The 22668-nt window shown below is 35.6% G+C and overlaps 1 protein-coding gene across 1 annotated transcript in view; it reads right to left on the reverse strand.

The window, feature by feature from the left end:
- The window catches only part of LOC124262691 (ETS translocation variant 1-like), a 78791-nt gene that overhangs the window by 8189 nt on the left and 47934 nt on the right, over positions 1 to 22668 (reverse strand). Inside the window, exons 6-8 of the mRNA XM_046697213.1 lie at positions 17488 to 17735; positions 10869 to 10934; positions 10290 to 10376 (exon numbers count right to left, since the gene is read on the reverse strand). Of these exons, the coding sequence (XP_046553169.1) occupies positions 10290 to 10376; positions 10869 to 10934; positions 17488 to 17735 (401 nt within the window). The remainder of the gene's footprint in view (positions 1 to 10289; positions 10377 to 10868; positions 10935 to 17487; positions 17736 to 22668) is intronic.

The raw sequence follows: 22668 nt of genomic DNA on the forward strand, positions 1-22668 counted from the left end.
GTGAACATGACGGTCAGCACCAGGTGAACAATAGGTGAAAATCATCGACATGGACATGGACATGTAACCACCATGTATAACCTCCACCTATGGGCATGTATAACCTCCATATATGGGCATGTATAACCTCCATATATGGGCATGTATAACCTCCACCTATGGGCATGTATAACCTCCATATATGGGCATGTATAACCTCCACCTATGGGCATGTATAACCTCCATCTATGGACAAGTATAACACTGATCTATGTACAGGCCATAGCTTCCAGGTTCTGTTCACCACGGCTGCCACACATCATCTGTCCGTCGGCTGTATAAACTCTGTCACCAGCACATTAAGTATTAATATTTCATTCTGATGATATCTGTCTCACAGAGACAATCATCAGCTTCTCTGTAGGCACAAACCCACTTTAGAAACATAATTAATTTTGCAACGAAGAAAATTGACAAATTACTACACTGTGTAAGATAGTTCGGACATTGGATGGACACCGCTATAGGTTATACTGAAACCGTATATCGCCACAATGAATGACAAGTGATCAGAACTGGAAACAACATGTTATTATGCATGGATCAAATATGTACAGAGATACATATTTACAATTATTGTAGACCAGACATTTATTTCAAATCATGATTTCCTTTGTGTCAATCCTTGTGAAGACTTACATGAGTCTTTATTTGAAATGGCATTCTTCATACAAGGACATAGCTATATATATAGTGTGTTAATAAATGGGTCAGTTTCATGGAGTATTGTTTCAGAAAAACATCATTTGATTAGTGTACTAGAAAGACACAACAGTAATAGATACTGAAAATGTAAATACAGAATCAGCTGTGAGAATCATTTTTTACTTGTGTCCACAAATAACATTTTATACACTCAAAACTGACCAGAGAATTTGGATTCCAAACTAAGTGTCTTGGGCTGCAAAATGCAGAAAACCTTTTGAAGTTAACCATGTTCAGGAGTATATATGTGCATCTTAACTTTCAGTGAAATCTTGCAAACAAAGCATGAAGGCCTCTATTTTTTTATTGGTCCTTATGTTTTTTTTATAAGAATTGCGACTCACTCTACAAAAACAAATTACCATTCACTTAATATTTTGATGACACGAACTGGAATTGTAAAATTATGATTTCAGAGATGTTCCTGACATTTGCTTCTGTGTTTGGGTGAATACTTGTCTCTGGGCAGGTCTAAAGGAAACCCTGTATACTGTATGAGTTTTATATACATCAGCAGCACAATCGTCATTAGGCCCACCAGGTACGGTGCTACTTTCCATTTCTAATTCAACACATAGCCTGGATCTGGAAAGTAGTGACTGAAGTGGAAAATAAATTATTATTGCAAATTAGACTTTCAAAGCACCACATTTTGAAAGCCCTTTTGCATACATTAGTATCACTAATATTAATATCTCCCCTCCCCCTGCTCCTTCCTCCCCTGAGACCACTGCCGCTCCCCTCTGATCCCCCTCCTCTAATCCCCTCCCCTCCCCACAACTTCTATACTACCCTGTGGTGACAGCAGACAAGGCCCTCTGTGATTCCCTCAATTATACTATAATCATCAATACTAGCAATTTATATTGGAAAAATTTACATAATTACCCTTGAAAATGAACTCAAACCTCAAGCTCTATAATAAAGGGTCATTGACAACGCCATAGTCATGAATTATGGCCTAGTAATTGCTAACCAAAAGATGATAAATTTTCCCAAAACCTAAGAAAGCCTTTTGTAGGAATATGATATGGCATCTTCACATTATAGTAACCGTGGCAACGGGGCTTGGTCACTTGACAGGAAACAACTAAGGTGGATCATCAGTGGTGGAAATTCGACTTTTCTGACAGAAAATTTACTTGATGTGATTGAGCTGATTGTGGTGTATTTTGACAATGTTCATGTCTCACACCACACTTGATATGGTAGAGCAACATTGCTGATTGCAGCAAGGTTGTGGGCACTCATTTGCACAACATATTCCTCCTCTTATTGGTAGTGGACAGATTTGCATGAAGCTGATGTGATCTGGTCTATTTGGCTGATTTTCACACGTCGCTGGTAACTAATGAGGATTTTGATTTGTTTTTTGAAACATTTCAGTGGTAAATCCTTCCACGCCAAATTTTCACTGGGTTTGTGGATGTGGCTTCTAAATACAAATAGTAAAGCTTAGGTTGAATGGCAACTTGTGTGGATCTTTTCATAAATTTATTACTACTTTCATATCAAATATTCGACATGTAAAAAATATATATTGCATTCCATAAACATATCAAACACAATGTGATCCTTCTTAAAAATATTTTTTAATGAATATTTTTCTTTAAAACAAGGGTTATATATTTAAAATGATATTGACTATATGAAGTTCAACAAAACAGTATTAGGCATCCTAACAGCCATCCAAAATGAATAACCAGGGGAGGATCCAGGATTTTGGAGAAAGGGAGTGGGGTTGGTGGGGGAAATGGTTAGGGAGAAATAGTTTCCTCAGGGATTTTTTTCTTTCTTTCTTTATTCTTTTTTTGGGGGGGTAGGAATGGGGGGAGAGAGCATGAGAGGAATTTCATCTCCACTTCCCCCCCAACCCTGGATCCACCCCTGATAGCTATGTTCACAAATATATATATATATTCCATTCTCACATAAATAATGAGACACACCACAGAACATTTTGTCTACTGTCTACAAGTCTACTGATGTCTCAATCTACTGCCAGGCAAAATATAGTTCACACCCTTGCTCAATAGTGGCTTCAATGAAAAACAGAAAACAAACAGAAATGACTATTTGGTTATGATGTATTTCACACAGATATCATGTTCTAAACCTTAGTTTACCATGCTTCATGGGCTGTTTTCATTCAGTAAAGTTTACAGTTGTGAATCAAATCCAACTTTCAAGAGTATGATTTTAGAGTGGTCAGTTTAGATTTTTCAATAGCATAATGTCAAAATAATCCATGTTAAAAATGCACTCTCCATTAATCATTACTTATTTTAAACATGATCCTCATAAATGATCTTGTTCATCTCAAATTCCAAACAAATTATATACATGCTGTATACAGCATGGTCTGATTCAGAAAGCCATCACAATCTTAGATCTCAGTGAAATTAAACAAAATATTCTGTATTTGAATAATCCACTTATTTCATGTTCAAAGACATTATCAAGTGATTGAGATTTGATTAATTAATTTTATTAATCTTAAATATAAGTGATGACAGTCTCCATTTCATTCCCATTTTAAAATTATGTCAAAATCAATGACGACACTAAATAGACAAAATTACAACGGAAATCCTACACGCACAGAATCAATGAATGGGCATTCAATTAGGATAATTCCCAATTAAATTTGCAAATTAATCCAATGTATTAATATTATTTCTCTGTCCTCTTCCCATCTGAAACATTAATCAAAATGTTCATTTTACAGCTCCATGACATGTCTTGTCAGAGAACAAACTATGAGAAAATAGGAAGGATTGGCTTAAAATATGACACAAAACACAAAAATGCAACATAATCACATAGTCAAAGTTCAACATAATCTATACAAAGGATTATTAGATATCCACAAAAGAAGTCTCATCGCACTGTACCTGTCTATGAACACCTATTTCATAACACATTCATTCACTTCCTAAATCGCTGCAATTCCAATTGAGAGTTACTTCTATCATGAAATAATAATTCTTTGCTATTCATGTACTCCATTTTAAGCCAATAATAGTAAAAAGACTCTCTATATATCAATATAATGCATATATTCTGTGAAGTCTTACGGCAATCATTTTTGACAATAGTATGAAAATAAAACATTTACACTTCAATGTAATTTCACTGTAGACTTTTACTACAGTGATTACTATAATGCACAATGACATGTTTTAATAAATATACCATTCATTACCAAGTCCTTGCCCTTGTTGATAAATCCCATCACTACAACGACCTTTGGCATTGATCATCTAATATAAAACATGATAGTGTCCTGTCCTCAAGACCTTTGCTAATTGACCAATTATATCGCACCCATCACCTTCACTCCACACACGACCCTAATGAAATTACCACCAAACTTCAGAAGGGCATCGGGGCAGGTCAGGGCTTGCACAAAGATCTAAATTAACCGTTCAGCTTGTAGATGTCCCGATCTATTGAAACTCAATCTAGACCGTGATGAAAAGACCTCTCATAATGAACATCAAAAAGCCAGGGTATCTTGCAGCCAGACTCTCTGAATTACACGCATCTATTGGATTTGAAATTCCTCTGTGACTTTGATTGTACAAGGGCTAATTTCGTCAGCGTGATCAGGACTGGGATAATTGCAGGCCTCGACATGAGCCATATGTTAGCTGTAAACCAAATGCTTCATAAGACTCTATCACATCGCGATGAAATCACTTGAGAATGTCCGCAGCGAGACGATACAGCCCTCTCACAACGCTGCTGAGTGCATTGCTCACGATGTTGAAAAATCATTTGGCTTGCCGTGACAGCCTCTTTCTGGCAAAGCCCAGCTGATGAGCACTGCTAGTCGCCTCACTGTGAAATCATCAGGGATTAATCGCAGCATGAAGATACAAGATTGTCCACACTGCTTGATGAACAAAATCCAATTTGTTCAAGGAATCGCAGAGAGTCAAAGCAATGAGAAACCTGGCCATGCTAATTCTGCATAGAATACCACTAAATATGCTCAGTGATTGCTATGTTGAGAGAGGTGCCTGATTAAATGTAAAATCAGATTTCAAACCCCCTTGTTCCAACTCTCAACACTAATCTTATTAATTACTGCCACTTTCGCGTATTTGCACTCAAATACTGTTATGTAATGTGATTGGAATGTCCACTAGAAACTCTATTGTTGTATTATGTGGTGGAGGGCAGAGGTGTGGAATTAACTCTCACAAATACACAAACAATAATTCTAAACAGGTTTAACAGTTTTCAGTTTGAACTACCCAGAAAATCACATTATAAAACCACCATCATATTTTTCTGGAAGCTAATGGATTATTTCTTTCTGTCTAAATTAATTGAAGTGAAAAAACCAGCATATTTTGCTCAAAAAGCATGATATTATATTAAAAACCATATCAATGTGCATGTTAAAACTGACTTTTCACAGTCAGTAAACAAAGAGATTGAGTAAAATGAATGTGTATTACAGAGATCCCAAAGTCATCAATTGTGTATATCTAAACAATACATTGTCATGTAGTTTTTACAAGAAGTATGTATTAGTTTTGTCTTATCTTAAATAGGCTATATTTTATTACTCTTTTCTAAAGTTACAAATCTTTAAATTTTTCCAGGTATTAAAATGTTGTTGTTTTTATTGTTTTCTATTCTGATTGGCTTAATTCCTTTTTTAAACTTCTCTCCATTTTTCTTTACACCAAAGGAAAAAGAATGCGACGGAAAAGAAGGTGCTGGGTTTGATTTGAGGTTAATTATAAAAAAAGACTCTTTGCACAGTTTTAACAAAAAATATAACTATAACATTTGGATAAAAGTCATTGCCTTTGAATGAACTGCATATTTTTTAATTTACAGACATTCAAGATTAAACAGTAGAATACAGTGTAGAGCACAAAATTCTTGACCTGTACACTACGAAAACTTCACAAAAGTTTACCACAATGTGCCATCTACATAAAGAAAAGCTGTCAAGACTGGTTTTACATTAAGAAGTTGACAGTAGGAGCTATTTTAAATATAGGACAGATAAACATGTTCAGTTGAAAAACTGAAATCAAACAGCAATTCAGGAAAATTGTTTGTAGGGGACTGTTGAGATCAATAAAGATTTTTTTCATCGTTGACAGCATTTTTGTTTCATTGGCCATTGCTGCAGACTGCGAAACCTTTGATTTCAGGCCCTTCAAAAGAGCAACGATGCAGTGTCTGTCATATCTAAGCTTATGATTAAAAGCCAAAGGACTTTTCTTGTTAAAAAGCTCTTAACTACCCATTGTGAATATTTTTTCTTCCTCCAGGTAAATGGCAAATTTTCCTGACATCGTTTAACTGTATTTTATGGGATGCATGTGTTGAAATCAATGTGGAACAGCTTCTGTACTCATGTTTTCCGTGTAACCTGCAAATCCCACATCCTCTACATCCCCCTCAGCTCTTAGCCCTATCAATCACTACAAACATAACGTTTGATTACCAGTTATTAATTATTCATAATTACACTAAATAGGGTCAATTTTGGCATCTAACGACCATCAAGGCAGCACAATAAATGCACTGGCCCAGTCTGGTCTTTTCACTAGCTCTACTTCTAATGAACGAAGAGTATCGTGATTCGGCAGTCATATTCTGTGTGTTACTCAGTAGAATTTGACAAAATAGGCAAATTACGTTATCATCGACATGGCAGTAATAGTCATACTGAGAGGCTTTCTAGGTGTGCACTTGACATTAACATGAACGCAACTAATGTTAGGTGCAGGTTATTGTTCGCTGTCGGTGCTGTGAAGGTGTGTGCACAATAGCATTTAAACACTGTAGGAGTTCAGAGAAAATTGGTTCAAAAATTATTTCGAACCTGTTAACATCGTATTAAACTACAGTCTAAATCACCAAAGCATGTCACACTTTTGTACTATTTAAAAAGTACAATCATTTTTTCAAAATTGTTCCCATTTGTAACAATACCTGCATGTAACTGTTTTAAGGCCAGTTAAATTTCTCCCTTAATTGACTGATGAATTCCTATACCAGGGAAGAAATATAAATGAAAAATGTCAATTTTGGATGAAAATATTCTGTGTAAAAAATAATGTAAAACCTCTCCAACAAGGAAAGTAACATTAAATAATCCTGACAAACTTTGGTCTCTCTGCATCTTGGGCTTTTCACCGAGAACCTGTGCAAAACAATACAGTAACTTGAACTGGTTTCGCCAAGACAGAACTATATACATATATCTCATTAATATATCTGTACCCAAAATTATTTTACCTAACACATGATGAAGTTCATTAACTTTATCTGCTCCTCTTCACATTGCAAGCAAAAATATTATCAGAACTTATCCTACATCATCAAAATATCATTTCAAATATATTCAATATATTACAAACCGAATTGGCTAACAATCCATTCAAACAAGGTTGTCCTATTATAAATTATTTCAGATTTATGAAGCAATAAACATTTTAAAGTGATCAATCACATGGCACAATGCAATATTATTTATTCCATGGGTGTTCTAATTACACGGGGATCAAAATTCATGGATCACCCTGCACCTGCAAAGTGCAACTGTCTCCAACAAAGGTCTTTCTCTCCAGGTTAAAGACATTACGAGGATGCAATTCTAACCACCCTTGGCGGTCTGAGAATAATGGCACAGACGAGTTTATTGGAAGGAAAATTTCATTTGTATTTTAATTGTGGGCATCAAAATCTACTTTTCTTGTAATTTCTTTCATCAGTGTATTTCTTCAATAATAACTTTAATTATATAGTTTTCATTATTTCAAATAGGGTGATAACCAAACTGCGTGTCAGAGGTACTTTGTAGGAAGAACAAAACATGAAAACTTTGTTAAATGGTTGGATTTTTGTTCAAATGTACTTACACATACTTTCATAATTGTTAATGTTTATTTATGACAAAAAAGTATGAAATCTGTTGTACAGAACACAGAGGTATATGATGCATTATATGTCTGTTTATGTGAGGTTGAGTGGCTTCGTGGTGTAAGTGTTCACTTGTCATGACAAAGACCTTGGTTCAAGTCCACACATGGATGCAATGTATGACTTCTATTTGAATGACCATCACTATCAAATTATGTCATATATCACACATTCACTCACACATCGATTGACCACACACACACTGTTGATTACATATTTACAAGCATTACTTTTCTTCCAGTAATTTTTTTTGTTTTTATCACAATTTTATAACACGAGTGGAAGAGTACATGAAGACTATATAGTTATGTTCCTTGATAAAAACAGTAACAGCAAGAATCACGTCATTATGCTCACTGACACCTCAAAACAAATATCACCCTGTTATTCATGAGAAATTCTCTTTGCAATAGGAAAACATGCATGTACAGTTGATTGTTCATCTAAGCTAGACACGACTCATCTGACAGCCTGGATCATCTATGCTGTTGGGTTAGTTGTCAGGAAAGGACTGGGTGATTAAGATTATATTGATGTCAGTCCCTGGTAACTGTTTGTTCAATGGACAGCTTTATGACCAATTTACGATGTGAAAATATGGAAAGTGCTTCACGATTGTTTTAGTAGCTTAAGGCACAATTAGTTTCATTGTTTTTTTCTCTAGAAATGATACTTGATATAAATAGTTGTCATTTTATTTATTGAGTGTTGTCAAGTTGTATTATATCACAGAAAATAGATGTGTCAGTCCATCCCTGTGACCTGTTGTTTCAAAATGGTTCATTATTTTACGTCTGTGTACATGCATGTGAGACAGAATGAGACGGATAAAAATGGCCTGTACAGAACATCCAGGCATGAAAAGAATGTTTTGTCTTAAGAATAATTTTACTTTAATTATTTGAGATATATGGCTGTACATATATACACATACTCTCTCTCCCATTTCTGGTGTCTCTTAATGTAATGTCATATCCACTCACTTAACCAAACTAACAACAGACAGACAATTTGTGTTTTGCCAAAAGAAAATAGTGTCCTAAACTTTCAAACCATATATGATATAAAGTTCTATATTCCTATATCATTTTGTATCAAACCATGATATCTTAATACAATACTTGTATCATGGAGCATCATATGTCTATGCACTCACAAACTGTTCATGACTTCACCTTTAAACAAGTCCATTTATACCTACATAAAAGTATGGGAGTTACTACCATAGTTCTATATTGAGCACCCACCTCGAATAAGTGACCCTGACCAAATTCTAGATCAAAATTTAGTAATCCTTATAAGTATCCCTACCAAACCAAAACTTTATATGCCAGGGTTTTGTATACATATCATAGAAGACAATAGGGTAGAAAGGGTAAATGATTACAGTTGTAAAATTTTAACAAAAATGTTTTAGTTTCATCAAGGCTTGAACTAGATTAATTCACTGACAGTAAATCTCTGTACACATATTTAATTTGTTGTAGTGGTGAAAAGGTACTCTCTTACCACGGTACGGTACGTATTCGGTCCGTTTCGGTTCGGTTCATGAGATATGATGACAATGCAGAAAATTGAGCCAAACCTAGATAGATTTTGACAAAATGGTTCGACTTCCAGACATTTTTTAAATGGTTTAATAAGGTTAACAAAATGACGGTACAAAACCCGAAAATACCGAATTTTTGGATTACATTACGGTATACCGAACTGAAGGAAAAATACAGCGGTTCTACTAATACCGCGGTATACCGCTTTCACCCCTAATTTGTTGTGTACCATTTTAATAATAATCCCCTAACTGAATTTATTAATTCAAATATAACATTGTATTTGCACTAAAACTGTTTGCGCCAAAGGTCCCTGTTGACAGAAGAAGTTGGGGTCTGGACATTAAGGTATATCTCGGCACTAAGGTCATTGCAACTCACAGGGTAAACACAGGGTTAATCGTATCATTAAGACTGCCTTGTAGAATGGGGGCCCTGAGCTGTAGAAATAGGAGCAGGCATGCAGGAAGTAGAAGGCTGAATATTGTTTTATGCTACTTTCAACAAAAGTCCAGCTATTTCAGGATGGGTACATAGTAGTAGGGGTGGGTATTGCAGAGAATTTTCATATTGCGATATATTGCGATGAGAAAGCATATATTGCGATATGTATTGCAATATATTGCAAGAAGTTCTTTTTAAAAAAAAGACTACTTATAATCGAATAATGCTTGATTTATAAAGCAAAAACACAAAAAATGAGTATGCGTGATTAAGCTTTAATAAAAATATAAACAATAGTTGCCACAAATAAGGAAAGGAAGAATTAAAAAAACGGAAACATCCGAAGATTTCCGAGTGTTACGAACTTTTCCGAATGCATGTCAAAATACTGGTTTTTGATCAGCGTAACGCAATATGTATCGTTTTCATGTCTGAACCGGTAAATGTCGGTAAACTGGTTATATTGCGCAGCCCTACATAGTAGACCCATGTCGACAGTACTCTGAAACAAAGGTGAGTCTGTTTTCTTCATTCCCTTGACGGGAGGACCTGATGTCAGGGAGATTATGGTGAACATGAACTCAAGTCACTAACCTTTATGTTTTTCTCTCAAATGACTGAAGTATGCTGATTCGTCGTGATAGAAAAATCGCATTGTGTTGTCATACGGGTAGGGCATTCCTAGAAATAAGGAATTGGACATTAACTTTTGGATATAAAACTCATTCAGTCAAATCGTCAGTATGGTTTTGCAGCAATTTTGATGAAATCATTAATTTTACAACTGATTTTGTTCACAACTCAGCAAAGATTTTAAAGATATTTATTTTGATTTGATTTTTCACAAATGTAGACCAGACAAGTTGTGTCTTATAATGTGCAAATCAATTATAGTTCTAAACTGATTTGATTTTCCTTGTACTGTACAGCATTTGAGAGTTAGAAACACAGCAACCACAATATCAACAGCACAAAAGATGGTCAACTTTTTATCAAATACATGTCTTACAGTTACATTGAATGATAACCAAAATTAGTCTTTCACACATTTGGAAGAATAAAATTTGACCAAATATTGCACTTGTAAGAAAGAAAATTTGATTAGAAAATAGGTTTTGGTTTAATATATAATATGACATGACTAATTAAAATAACACAAAGACAAGTACTCACCTTCCTGAGGACTGCCATGGTTGGTGAAGTCTGGTCTGGGGAAGGTAGGACAGGGCCGTAGACTTTCTACAACATAAAACACACAGTGTACACACTTATTTCATTTGCACACAATAGTGTTCACACTCACTGAGCTGGTTACATTAAGCCTTTAAGGTTGAAGATAATGTAGCACCTCTCAATTTTAGGATCATGTGAGTACCTCTTACTTCAACACAACATAAACGTTTCTAACTTTAAAATGACTGTGAACTCCCCTGAACTTCAATACAATATTCATTCTTACTTCAACACAACATAAACCTTTCTAACTTCAAAATGACTGTGAACTCCCCTAAATTTCAACACAATATCTTCTCTTACTTCAACACAACATATACCGTACCTTTCTAAATTGTGTCTCTCATGTTAGAAAGAATTGTGAATGCCTTCTATTCCATCTAAGTCCCCCTAATTATAAATATGTGAATTCCTCTAACTTCAATGAAACAGAAGTTCCTCTAACTTCAACATAATTTGAGTGCCTCTACCTCAGTATAATGTGTCCCTCTAACTTAGAAAACAATTTGAGTCAACACAAACTATGATAAACTCTTCCAACTTCAAAATAATGAGACTCTTCCAAACTCCAAAATAACATTTCATCTGACATCAATACAACATAAATCCTTCTAACTTGTCAAGACAATGAAAGTCCCTCAAACGTCAACTTAAAGCTTATATGCAACACAAAACACAACTTTGCAGATTCGATACCTTACAGTAACAAAATATCAAAAAATGCAAATTCAACTTATAAAGTTGAAAAATAACGCGATGAAAAAATTCCGCGAAATCAGAGTTCAAAAGATTCACTAAAATAACCCCAGCTGGGGTGAAAAGTGGTTTCAACAGCTGTCACTGCACAGCGCACATAGCGCATGCGCAGTGAATAGGTACGCACGGCTTGAACCAGGATGCCTATACACACACAAAGAGCCCTGAGGGTATCGGCAAATGAACCAGCCAATGAAAGACTTCATTACACTTAAGTGCATGCCCACCAGCTCTGACTGGGTTCAGTATCCCGGATACTTCGTTTCGAGGGTAGTAAACCCAAGTACAAAATATTGCACTTTTGATTTGCGAATGTATGCTTATAATTTTGTTTATTTGGTTTTTCATAATCAGCAATGTATATTATATGTCATGAATAAATGACAATTGTGTTTTGATTATGTTTATTTTGTTGGCTGCATCTAAGCTTTAATTTGAGTGCCTCATGTAGGCCCTCTAACTCAACAAAGAGTCCTTCCAATATCAATATAACATAACCTACCATGCTTTCAATAACATGTCAGTTTCTCTAATTTCAACGTAAAGTGAGTTCTTCTTACCTAAACACAACATTAATTCTCATAACGAATACATGATGAAAGTGCCCTAACATCCTGATAATGTGATGCCTTATAAACTTGACATAACCTAGTTTCTTTAACCGAGACCAACTGTAACCTACTAAACGCCAGACCTTGCATAACAATATGATCATAGTCAGCATCTAGATATTGGCGGAGTGAGTTCAGGAAGGGACTGCTCCCTGTTGATGCATTACATCAGTCACAATTACAGACCAGTGAGCCAGCTGTAATCTGATGTGATTTGTAGAGGAATGTTAGAGACACAAATGCAATATAATATTTATTTTGAGACATAAATTTATATATTGTAACAGAACTTATATCATGCTTATTTCTTACAATAGTTTGGGATACAGAGTAATACAAATAACTGAGAGTATATTCCATATGAACAAGAAAAAGAAAAATGTTGGTTTGTTAAATCAAATCAAAAGCAGTAATCATATTCATAAACAATTTTTAGTAAAGTCCAACTTGACATGAAAAAAACCCAATAAAAATAAAAATCCCAAATCATCAAAAGGCACCACTTCACTACAGGACTGATCTAATAGCAAGTTTCACCTTGAGATATTCAACGGTTTAGGAGCTCGGCTCCTGAAATAAGCACAATATAAGTTCAATTGAATATGAAAGAGAATCCCAAACTATTTTACCACTAGAGTGAACTGTGTACCAAATTTTCAGAAGAAATATTTATTTAATAGTTCTGCTTCAATAACTGAAAACCCCCACTTCGTTTTTTCAAGTGGGGGAATGAACAGGAGACAAGAGACTCCCTTCACTTTCAGTAAAGGAAATAATTAAGACTTGACAACTACCATAGACTTGCATGAGCGGCATTCGATATATTTGCTTCAGGGTCCATATGACAGACTACCAAATTGAACATGAAAGATTATTCAACTGTATAGTTATCTTATTATTACCAAAAAAACTTAATCAATATGATCTGTTTAAAAAAATTAAATTACATTATACAATGTAAAACAAGATTAATCACATTATAAATTTAATTTTAGCACCATTCAAATATCCTTCATGATCAATGGTGTAGTTTGGAGAGGATTGTACTCCTCAACTAATGATTTCTTAAGCCCACATGTGTCTGTTGTAGCCACAAATTAACAAGCAGTTGTGAGCCTTTCATACTCTATCCCTGAATCAAAGACAAGTTCTCACAATATCTCAAAACCTGATATGCTCTCTCACCATCAGGCTTAATTCAATTACATGGGCAGCGTTCTATACAATCAGACATCGTTCCATTCTCCACCGCACACTTGGATTACCTAGAAGTATTCATCCCTTTCCATCTTCTTCATCCCCGTAAATTGAAAAACTAGACCCATATTGCTACGGTGTCTTATTTTAATTCATTTTAATTAGATTCCAGCATAAAATATGATCAAAATTCAGAAAGGCTTGAAAGAGGGTAAAATCTTCAAGACTGAATTTTGATTTATGGTAATATAACTTTAATTATGTGAAAATTGTGTTCGTTCTGTTTGTCCCTATTTTGTTGGGATGTTGGAATTGAATTTAAGTTGGGCCAAGATTTCCTGTGTATATTGTTCAGTGTTTTCATATTCACTTGATATCTGCTCCACATTTGAAACTAATTAATTTTTTTTATTCATCTATGATATGTTTATGCATTTTCATAAAACATCTTGTGGAAATGTGTTGCCAATCCCTGACAGGAACTGGATTGTTCCTTTTGATAAATGTACAACACAGGATAAGGAATTGCTTTAAACATTTATGTTTGTGGTTTCAGTTATGAATTCAGAAAAATAACAAAACATGGGACAGATCCAGTTTCAGCAAGTCAAACACTAGAGTGATAATGTTTTCTGACTCAGCCTGGCATGCTATAACTGAATTATCACCAGTAAATAAAAATGCTTGAACAAGATGACCCAGTGGTCAACAGAATGAGCAACAACCCACCCTTTCATGAAAAATGACACACAACCAGTGACAATATAGAGAGACCATCCAAGTCCTATGCTACTATAGTAAAGCCATTACCTGGCACTTAAGGTATATAATCTGAACCGCTTCAAAATATTCCAACTGATGTGGTGTGATAAAAACTCTTTCTACCTAAATAATATAAAAAACACAGATTTGGGAACAAGACTGTTTTTTCTTTAAATGACCAATTTTAGAATGGGGGAGATCTAAACACTTTATTAGTCATGAAATTCATAGCAAGTATTCAATTGACAGAAGTGGGTATATTTGAACATATATGTTAGATGTATCACTTGTTAAGGGAATATATAAGGCTCTCTAAAGAAGGATGAAATGGCTGGTACCACATCTGTTTGCCACACCACTGAACTTGATGACATTATTCTTCAAAACTAGAAAGTGTTAAAGACACAAAGACAGGGGTCAGTCAGTGGTTTCAAAGGACATTTTTCATTTACTAATGTTTGGCCAAATTGTGACTAAAATGGGCCCTGATCAAACCATGTTCGTTGGGTTTTCTAAGTTATCTTTTTATGAAACTCAGATCAGGTGAATCCACAATTAACTTATGAATAGCTTGTCATGGAATATATGTACATGTTTCAATGAATATAAATAGTCTGATGCAGAATACATTATTATGAAATCCAAAATAACCACAGAATCTCAATTAGACGTACAGTTTGACAGCAGACATTGACAAAATGGTCATAATTCTGTAAAATACGTGGGCAGTTGGTAAAAAGGAATATTTGATAAATCACGATCATAATTATTTATAACAATCTGCTTTGGGACCAGTTGTCAATGACACTTGACATTCATCACAGTATGATGTGATTGTTAGTGCACTAAGATAGAAAACTAGATCAGCTGGAAAACTAAATGAAATATGTCAGCAATAAACTGTTTGAAACATGGCTGGATGACAAAGTGAAATGAGGAACAAAACAATAGGTGAAGATGTAACATTTATACAACTTGTACTTGTACAACTAAATAACTTGCTTGGTGAATAAAAGATTATTTTGTTGGAGTATATGGTAATATAGTAATTCTGTTCATGCATCTCACTGTTGTATACTTTTAGTGCTCATAAGTATATGATGGTTTTAAGTTTGTTTAAAGTGTAACATTTTCTGTATTTATGAATTCATTGCAGACATACAAAATAACACCAAAAAAGTATCTTGTCATGGCCTGAACATCCATTTAACACATGAACCTTGCTCAAGAACTGCTGATATAAACATCCGCAATTTGAATTACGTTCTGCGTCATACTACTCAAAAGTGTTTTTAACGGATATAAACATTACAGTATATTAATCCTTAAACTATTATTCTGACTTAATATAATATGACTCATAATATGAGAACCTAGTCGGCAATATTCAAGCTCAATGATAGTTCTCAAAAGCAAATTGTTTAGATATTGTATCATGTTTTTTCAATTTAGCAGTGTTGGTAGTATCATTGTACTGAACATTGTACTGAACATTGTACTGAACATGAACACCATAATCTGATCCAAACCAAGTATTTGTAAACTTGATTTAGAGATTTGGAAATTTAAAAAGAATCATTCAAATTGATTTTGTAACTTTGGTGGGTTGATATTTTTACTTTCAGTTTCACATACTTTTAAAGGTGGAGGGGATATGCCCCTTTATCTCCTGTGTGTGTGGTGATGGAAGCTTCCCTGGCATTAATGGCCTGTATACATGAAATACTTGAGACAAATAGCCCTTGTTAAAGTTTGGGATTTAATGGGATCTGTGGATGAGAGTGCTGGTGTGTTTCTCTAACACAAGGTCCTGATTAATATCTGCACTGATTGATGACTTGATGTGCTTGGAGTCGCAGGAACATTTTGTAGAAACATGTACAATTTGCTCGACATATGCAAGCACTTCACTTGGAATACATCCGCCTACAGTTTGTATTTGGTCCAGGGCAAGAGGTGTTTTTTAATCAGCTAAATGCTACTGCAATTGTAAATTAATTACCAACCATTCAGTACGACTTCTTCACATTCTAAATTTATCACAATAAATCTTTTCTACGAGAACAGAGTCTACTTTGAAACACAAACGTAGCAAAACACCTTTTTCATGCTCTTTGGTGAATTTGGGCTCTATACACAATTGTAGTTCTTGAAAAAACTCACAAAAACATGATACAAAATAGAACCAAGATCAAACTGTGCTCTTCAGACAAGGAGGTGAAAAAGAAAGCTGGTGTCGCCCTCTAGTGACCTCAGACAGGAACTAAGTCATTGAAAATCCTCCCACATAAGAGGGGAAAACTTGTTGGCCCTTAAGATAATCTAAACAGTTGGGAAGGTCTGGATTTGGGCAGGTTGATAGATACCATAGCTTTTGTATTGCCGATGCTTAAGAATGGGTGTACCAAGAAATTATATATCCCTTAAAGGAGCACCTCATGTCATCTCAATATTACCATTGTTGTGTATATTATCTGTGTTTGTTATAGTTTTAATATTGAACAGAACAACTGTAAAAAATAATATAACATTATCAAACCATTTATCAAATCATTATTATCTCAGGCTTTACCATTTATTCGATCATCATCATCATCATCACGACATCATCATCATCATCTTATATGATACATGACAGAAAGAATAAACACAAATGTACGTTTGTCAATATTGCACTAAAAATATACATATATTGACAAATAAACATAGTAAGCACCAAAGAAAATTCTGCCCTGAAACGGACTGCAATGGGTCGAAAATGTAAAAACGTGATGAAATTAAACGAATGGATCATTAAAAATAGTATCTGCTGATTCCTAAACTACCGACTGTTCATCTCTGACAAATTGAGACCTGATTCAAAAGGACACTTCTAAGTAGAGTAAGGCCTCCAATATTTAAAACGGAGAACAACATTTAGACTTAAGACGTGGTAACCTCAAATATTTAGAACACCTTTTCCTCTGATTAATAATTACCCTCGACCCATTTCCCATCAAAGGTCCGGAAGTTCGAGTTCTATTCCTGCTTTGCACAGAAAGTTTCTCGCTCGCGAGAATACGTTGATTGGACGGATATTTTTATCATGAAGCTACTGAAATCGGGTAGTGAACGGAGATTACACATTAGAATAAAGGAATACACTGTTAGTCTTTTCTTAGTCTAATTACTATTAAGAACAAACTTTACTATACATGTATCATAACCGAGTCAGTTATAGAAGTACTACTTACCACAGCACTGACTTCCATCAAATGAGCTTTCCCGTGGTTCCTGTTTGATGGCCAGAGATCCCGAGTGAGCAGCCGGGGCAGATGGGTACCCGTGATTTCTTCCCATGTCGTAGTTCCGCTCATAGTCGTGTTTCAGCATTTGTTGATGGTAGGGGTGGGGCAGCACTGGAGGGGGGTTGGGGAAGGCTTGTGGGCGGGGCTCAGGGGTAGTGTAACCGCTGCTTGGTTCCGAATGAGATCGCTGATACCTGAAGCATGAAACTTGTCGTCAAATATGCTTTTGTTGCGGACTAGTACAAGCAGGCACAAACACACGTCCCTGCAAATGGCTATATGATGGAATACTTTGGAACAAGACGTTGAACGCCACTTAGTCACTGAGCAAACACAGAAGAACTTTACCCTTGTTTACAGTTTACAGTATGTGGATATCCAACATGATAATTAATTTGAGAATGAGAACTTTTGCTTTGCCAAATGGCAGTCCGGACATGCCTGATTCAAGTTATTCAGATTCTTAATTGACTATCGGCACATTTAAATGTTATAAAAGTGAAGGCAAGGCATAATTTGGCAGAATAAATACAGAAGGGTGTACAGAATAACAGTATTTGAATTCTTAAGGGACATGTTCTATATTTGTTGAGATATTTTCTTAAATGTTATAATTATTTAACATGTATACTAAATAACAGAATCCTTAGATGACAATACACTTGGTCAAATATATATACTGCAATTACCATGGTTTGATGTGCTAAATAAATACGATAAAACATATTATTAATCCAAAGAAACCTTAGATAAATGGAAAGTCCATAGTCCGATTCCGATCATAAAAATGTGTTCATGAATCAAATAATCATGATACCATGTGTTCTCAAACCACTGGTGGTACCCGTCACACACACATGCAAAGGCAAGCCAATTTCACCTGACAAAGCACTACTACATGTAATACAAGTCAAAATAGGAATTATATTATACCATATACCACCCAATAGACGTCAAAGAACAGTCCTGATTCTGTCATATTACGATGATTAATAATTCATGACCGACTGAATGTAGTATATGAAGCCAAGTTTCATGCTTCAGGTATCAGCGAAGCACATGTGATACATGTGGTCACACCTTAGGCAAGTGAGTTTGTTCCAAATTGCCTCTGTTCACCCAGCAGAAAATGGGTACCCGGTTGGATAAAGTCATGTGACTATAACCTTCTAGCGCCTAACAGGCAGCTTGGGTTTCCGGGGTAATAAGAATCAGATTCTGATTAAGCGCCGCGAGCAATCACTTGGTTCTTGTAGACTGTGCGCCATAGAAGATGACTTATTATTATTCTTATATAGTGATATGTTCCAAACTAACAGTTCTTGATCACGCAAAGTAATAACTTATCTTGACACATGGCGCAATTATTTTGACGTCTAGACCTTATCCTGTAACTAGATCACAGTCAAAGCTATTTGTCATTCTTATCAAATAGGTGAAATAGATGTTTCAGCATTACATCGTTACAATATGGATTTAAAAATAATATTTCTCATAATCTAACTAATGGTCAGCAGGGGATGTTCTCAGGGACATCCTCAAATTTCAGATTTAAATATTTGCTTATATGGAGTAAATATCTCACTCAGTAAATCCCTATCTGTGGGAAGCTGCTATAGTATACATTGAGTCTATGGCAAATTATGACATTACGTCCTCGCCAGTCAGATGAACAGGTATGCTTGTATACCTTTAACGCCGTCATGTGTAATATTGGCGTTAAACAACAAACATACACATTGGATACTTCTCTTTATAATCCCCATTGTCCGAACGTTGAGGTTCATTATGTTTTGTTAATGAAAACGTTAATCACATTAACATTTTTTGTGTTTTTTAGTTAAAATGAAACGGTCTTGTATCAGCTTGAGTTATTTCAGGCCTAAAAGGCAGAGGTGTGGGTCGTACAACTTCAGATCTGCATCGCATCTTATACAGTGATAAAACTAAGTTAGGGCCCAGTGTAATAAATACAGTAACATTATGGCTGAACTCGCCTTATGCAAATATACTCTTGGTTGAGGCAAGTGAATCTGGAGACACTTCCCAGTTACAACAGAGCTGTAATCCTCCAAAGGCTAAACCTATATTTTGGGACAGAGTGTTAATCTTCTTGTAATAAACCTTTACAAATGAGAATATCCCATACGTCAGTTCCTTAGGGTAATCGTGTATCTTACACAGTATTGCTAATAGAACTATCTAGAAATAGAACACACATGAGCTCCACCCAATTATCATCAACTTTCTTATATTGTATACATTGTCGTCACTTCTGCACAGGTGAGTCAGATGTAGGAAATAGCAAAGTGATGAATTCAAAGCTCATTGAAGGGTGTTACATACTCATATCTCGGGACACACAAGGTTGTGAAAAATGTAGAGGACAGATGTATGAATGATCCCTGTGAAATGCTCTCACTGAATGACAATTTGACATCTCTTTAGCAAGTCAGGACAAGATGAAAGTGAAATTAGGAAACCATCTTTGATATTTGTTTCCCTGCTTTTATTTATTTACATGGCGAGATGTAGACATGTCGTAATTGAGTTGTCTGATTCATAGCTTTGCAATACGAGCAGGACAATAAACTGAAAGACAATATATTTATGATAAATTAACCCTTCACTTTAAACTGCCTTATTTAATACTTCGTAATAGATTAGTGAGTGTTTATAAACCAAAGATAACTATCTCAAAAGAAAACATTTCATTTGAAAACTGCACAACAAAAGTGTAGAAAAATGTGCAGAAAAATGTCTTGAAATCCTAAAAAAAGCAGTCCTCGTCATTTGTACACACAAAAAATGTACGTCATTTGTGCCTTGTTTTTCAACCCCTGTCGGTTATTTTTTCAATTATGAATTATTGAAAACCAAAGAAACACGGATAATAAATAGGACTGATCGTCAACTGTCACCCAAAACGTGTTCCATTACTTGTTTTTTTAAAGCAAGCCGCACACATGTACAAATGGATGCAAGCGGCAGCAGAGTTTCTCTTACGTAGCCGGGGGCAGTGATGACAACCCACGTCAGGACTGCGAGATCCCTCGAATCGAGAGTGCAATCAAACTATATTAATGGTCCAGAAAATTCCAAAGACACTCTCCCATACTGCAATTTGAAGCCAAATCTGCCCTTTTGCCTGCTTGACAAATAGAGAAAAAGCGAGAGCTGACAGAGGCGGCATGGCCCGGAGAGAAACCATCGCGACATCCATGCTCTGACTCGCCCCGTGATTCCAAATCATAGCTTTTACAATATCCACTATTAACACAAATTACACCTTTGAGCAATCGCACGCGTTCTCCCTCTCTATGAGAAGATTTCAATTTCACACAGAGATGCCGCTTCTTAAAACTGGTAACCACGGCGACTGAAAGCTACCCTAGGTGGTTGCAACGCTCCGTCCTAATGGCTAGGATCAGATCTCGGACAATTACAACATTTAAACCCCTGATATGCTTGTTCGCGATTTCAACACCCTTATCCTGGCAGGAGAAGTGTTGATGGCTCTTCACATTGCTTCGAGCAGTTTTATGGTTGGAGTTATTCTGATATGAATACAGGATTGGAATCAGTTGTGCGACTGCCTAACTTACAATGATGTGAACTTCGCACATGAACAAAATGTTCTTAGAAACCCGTCTGAGGAAAAGTCACGGAATCAGAATCAGCTAGCTAACCAATGATAATGTACTCCCCTGCTACCGCAAGAGGCCCTCAATTAGCTCACACAATAGCGACTGTCCTGTTCCCAAGCGTTCAGGCACTAATGTATTTTGAATCATTCGATGTCTCAAGTTGAACATTTAATAAAGAAACCATACGAGTATGTCCTCATTTGAATCTGAAACTATTGAAAACTCTTTATTATGGTAATGCTTCTTTTGAAATGGAACGAAATATCTAGGTTTCAGTTATTTTGTTTACTTGGTTAAGAAGGGTCAGTTGTTTAGAGTTTTACCGACTTTATAATATGTGTAATTGAATTTGTCGTTGCCACTTTGACTTGGGCATAATTTCCTAAAGCAAATGGAATTTGGCGTGTCCGTCTGTATTACTAATTAACTTGTGAAATGGTGATTTAAATACGAGGTGACTTTAAAACTAGTTACAATTTCCCTAGAAGAAAGCGAGCATGTGTTAATTGTCATCTTGGGACACCCAATTCACATAGTTAACTATATATTTACATTTTTAAAGAAATTTTAATGACTGAAAATAACAAACAAGATAATATTGCTATATATTGCACAAATTAGTGGTGACATATGTGTTTTGTGGTATTAATGATATTGAGACTAATATAAACTGCATCATGTAGTCATGGAAAAACACCCAATAATGTTGTGGATATGACAATTAGCCACAACGAAGAAGTGCTCGTGCAACCCACCATAGGAAATATACTGACAATGTGAAAGTATCTCTTCTAATTCAGAACTGATTTCCGACGCCATGTTTCTGTTGACATTGCCCCACTTTGCTGTATTCTACAGAGGACTGTTTCAAGTGTGTGGCTGGTTATACAACGGATGGATGACTGTACGTTCAGAAATTCCTCCATTTCCAATATGGATTTAAAATCTGTAAAATGCAGCATACATTTCTCCGTATCCCTGGTATTTTTTAAATCAAAATCATATTTGGAAGCATGAAACGAAATTGAGACTGTGCCTGTTTTCTGTACAAAAGTTCAAGAGTGTACAGATTATACTATGCACGCAACAATATAGTGATATGAATAGAATTCTGATCTGGTATGTTCAGATCAATTGCCATGTTAAACGACGAACTCGAGTATTTCTGAGTCGAGGGTACTGTTGCAGCTACAAACTGTATAGAACTGTCAGTCCTTTGTGACAGTCCTCTCCGGTGCGTAGCTGGGCCAGTATTGACGGGTGTGATCTTACTGCATGTGTACGTGTCGACTAATATAAGATGGTCGCGTCACAGGGGAATATAGCCAGATCTTAGTACACATGCCATTGATGACCTAACGATCTTAAACGACGAGAGTCGTTATTCGGAGTTGCGTCCCCTACCCGTGTCAGGATGTGATGACTGTGTATATCCATGATTTGTGTTCTAGATCTGGAGATTAGAAATACTAAACTTACT

The sequence above is a fragment of the Haliotis rubra genome, unplaced genomic scaffold (assembly GCF_003918875.1).
Source record: "Haliotis rubra isolate DU_JTF1 unplaced genomic scaffold, ASM391887v1 Scf85, whole genome shotgun sequence".
NCBI classification, from domain to species: domain Eukaryota; kingdom Metazoa; phylum Mollusca; class Gastropoda; order Lepetellida; family Haliotidae; genus Haliotis; species Haliotis rubra.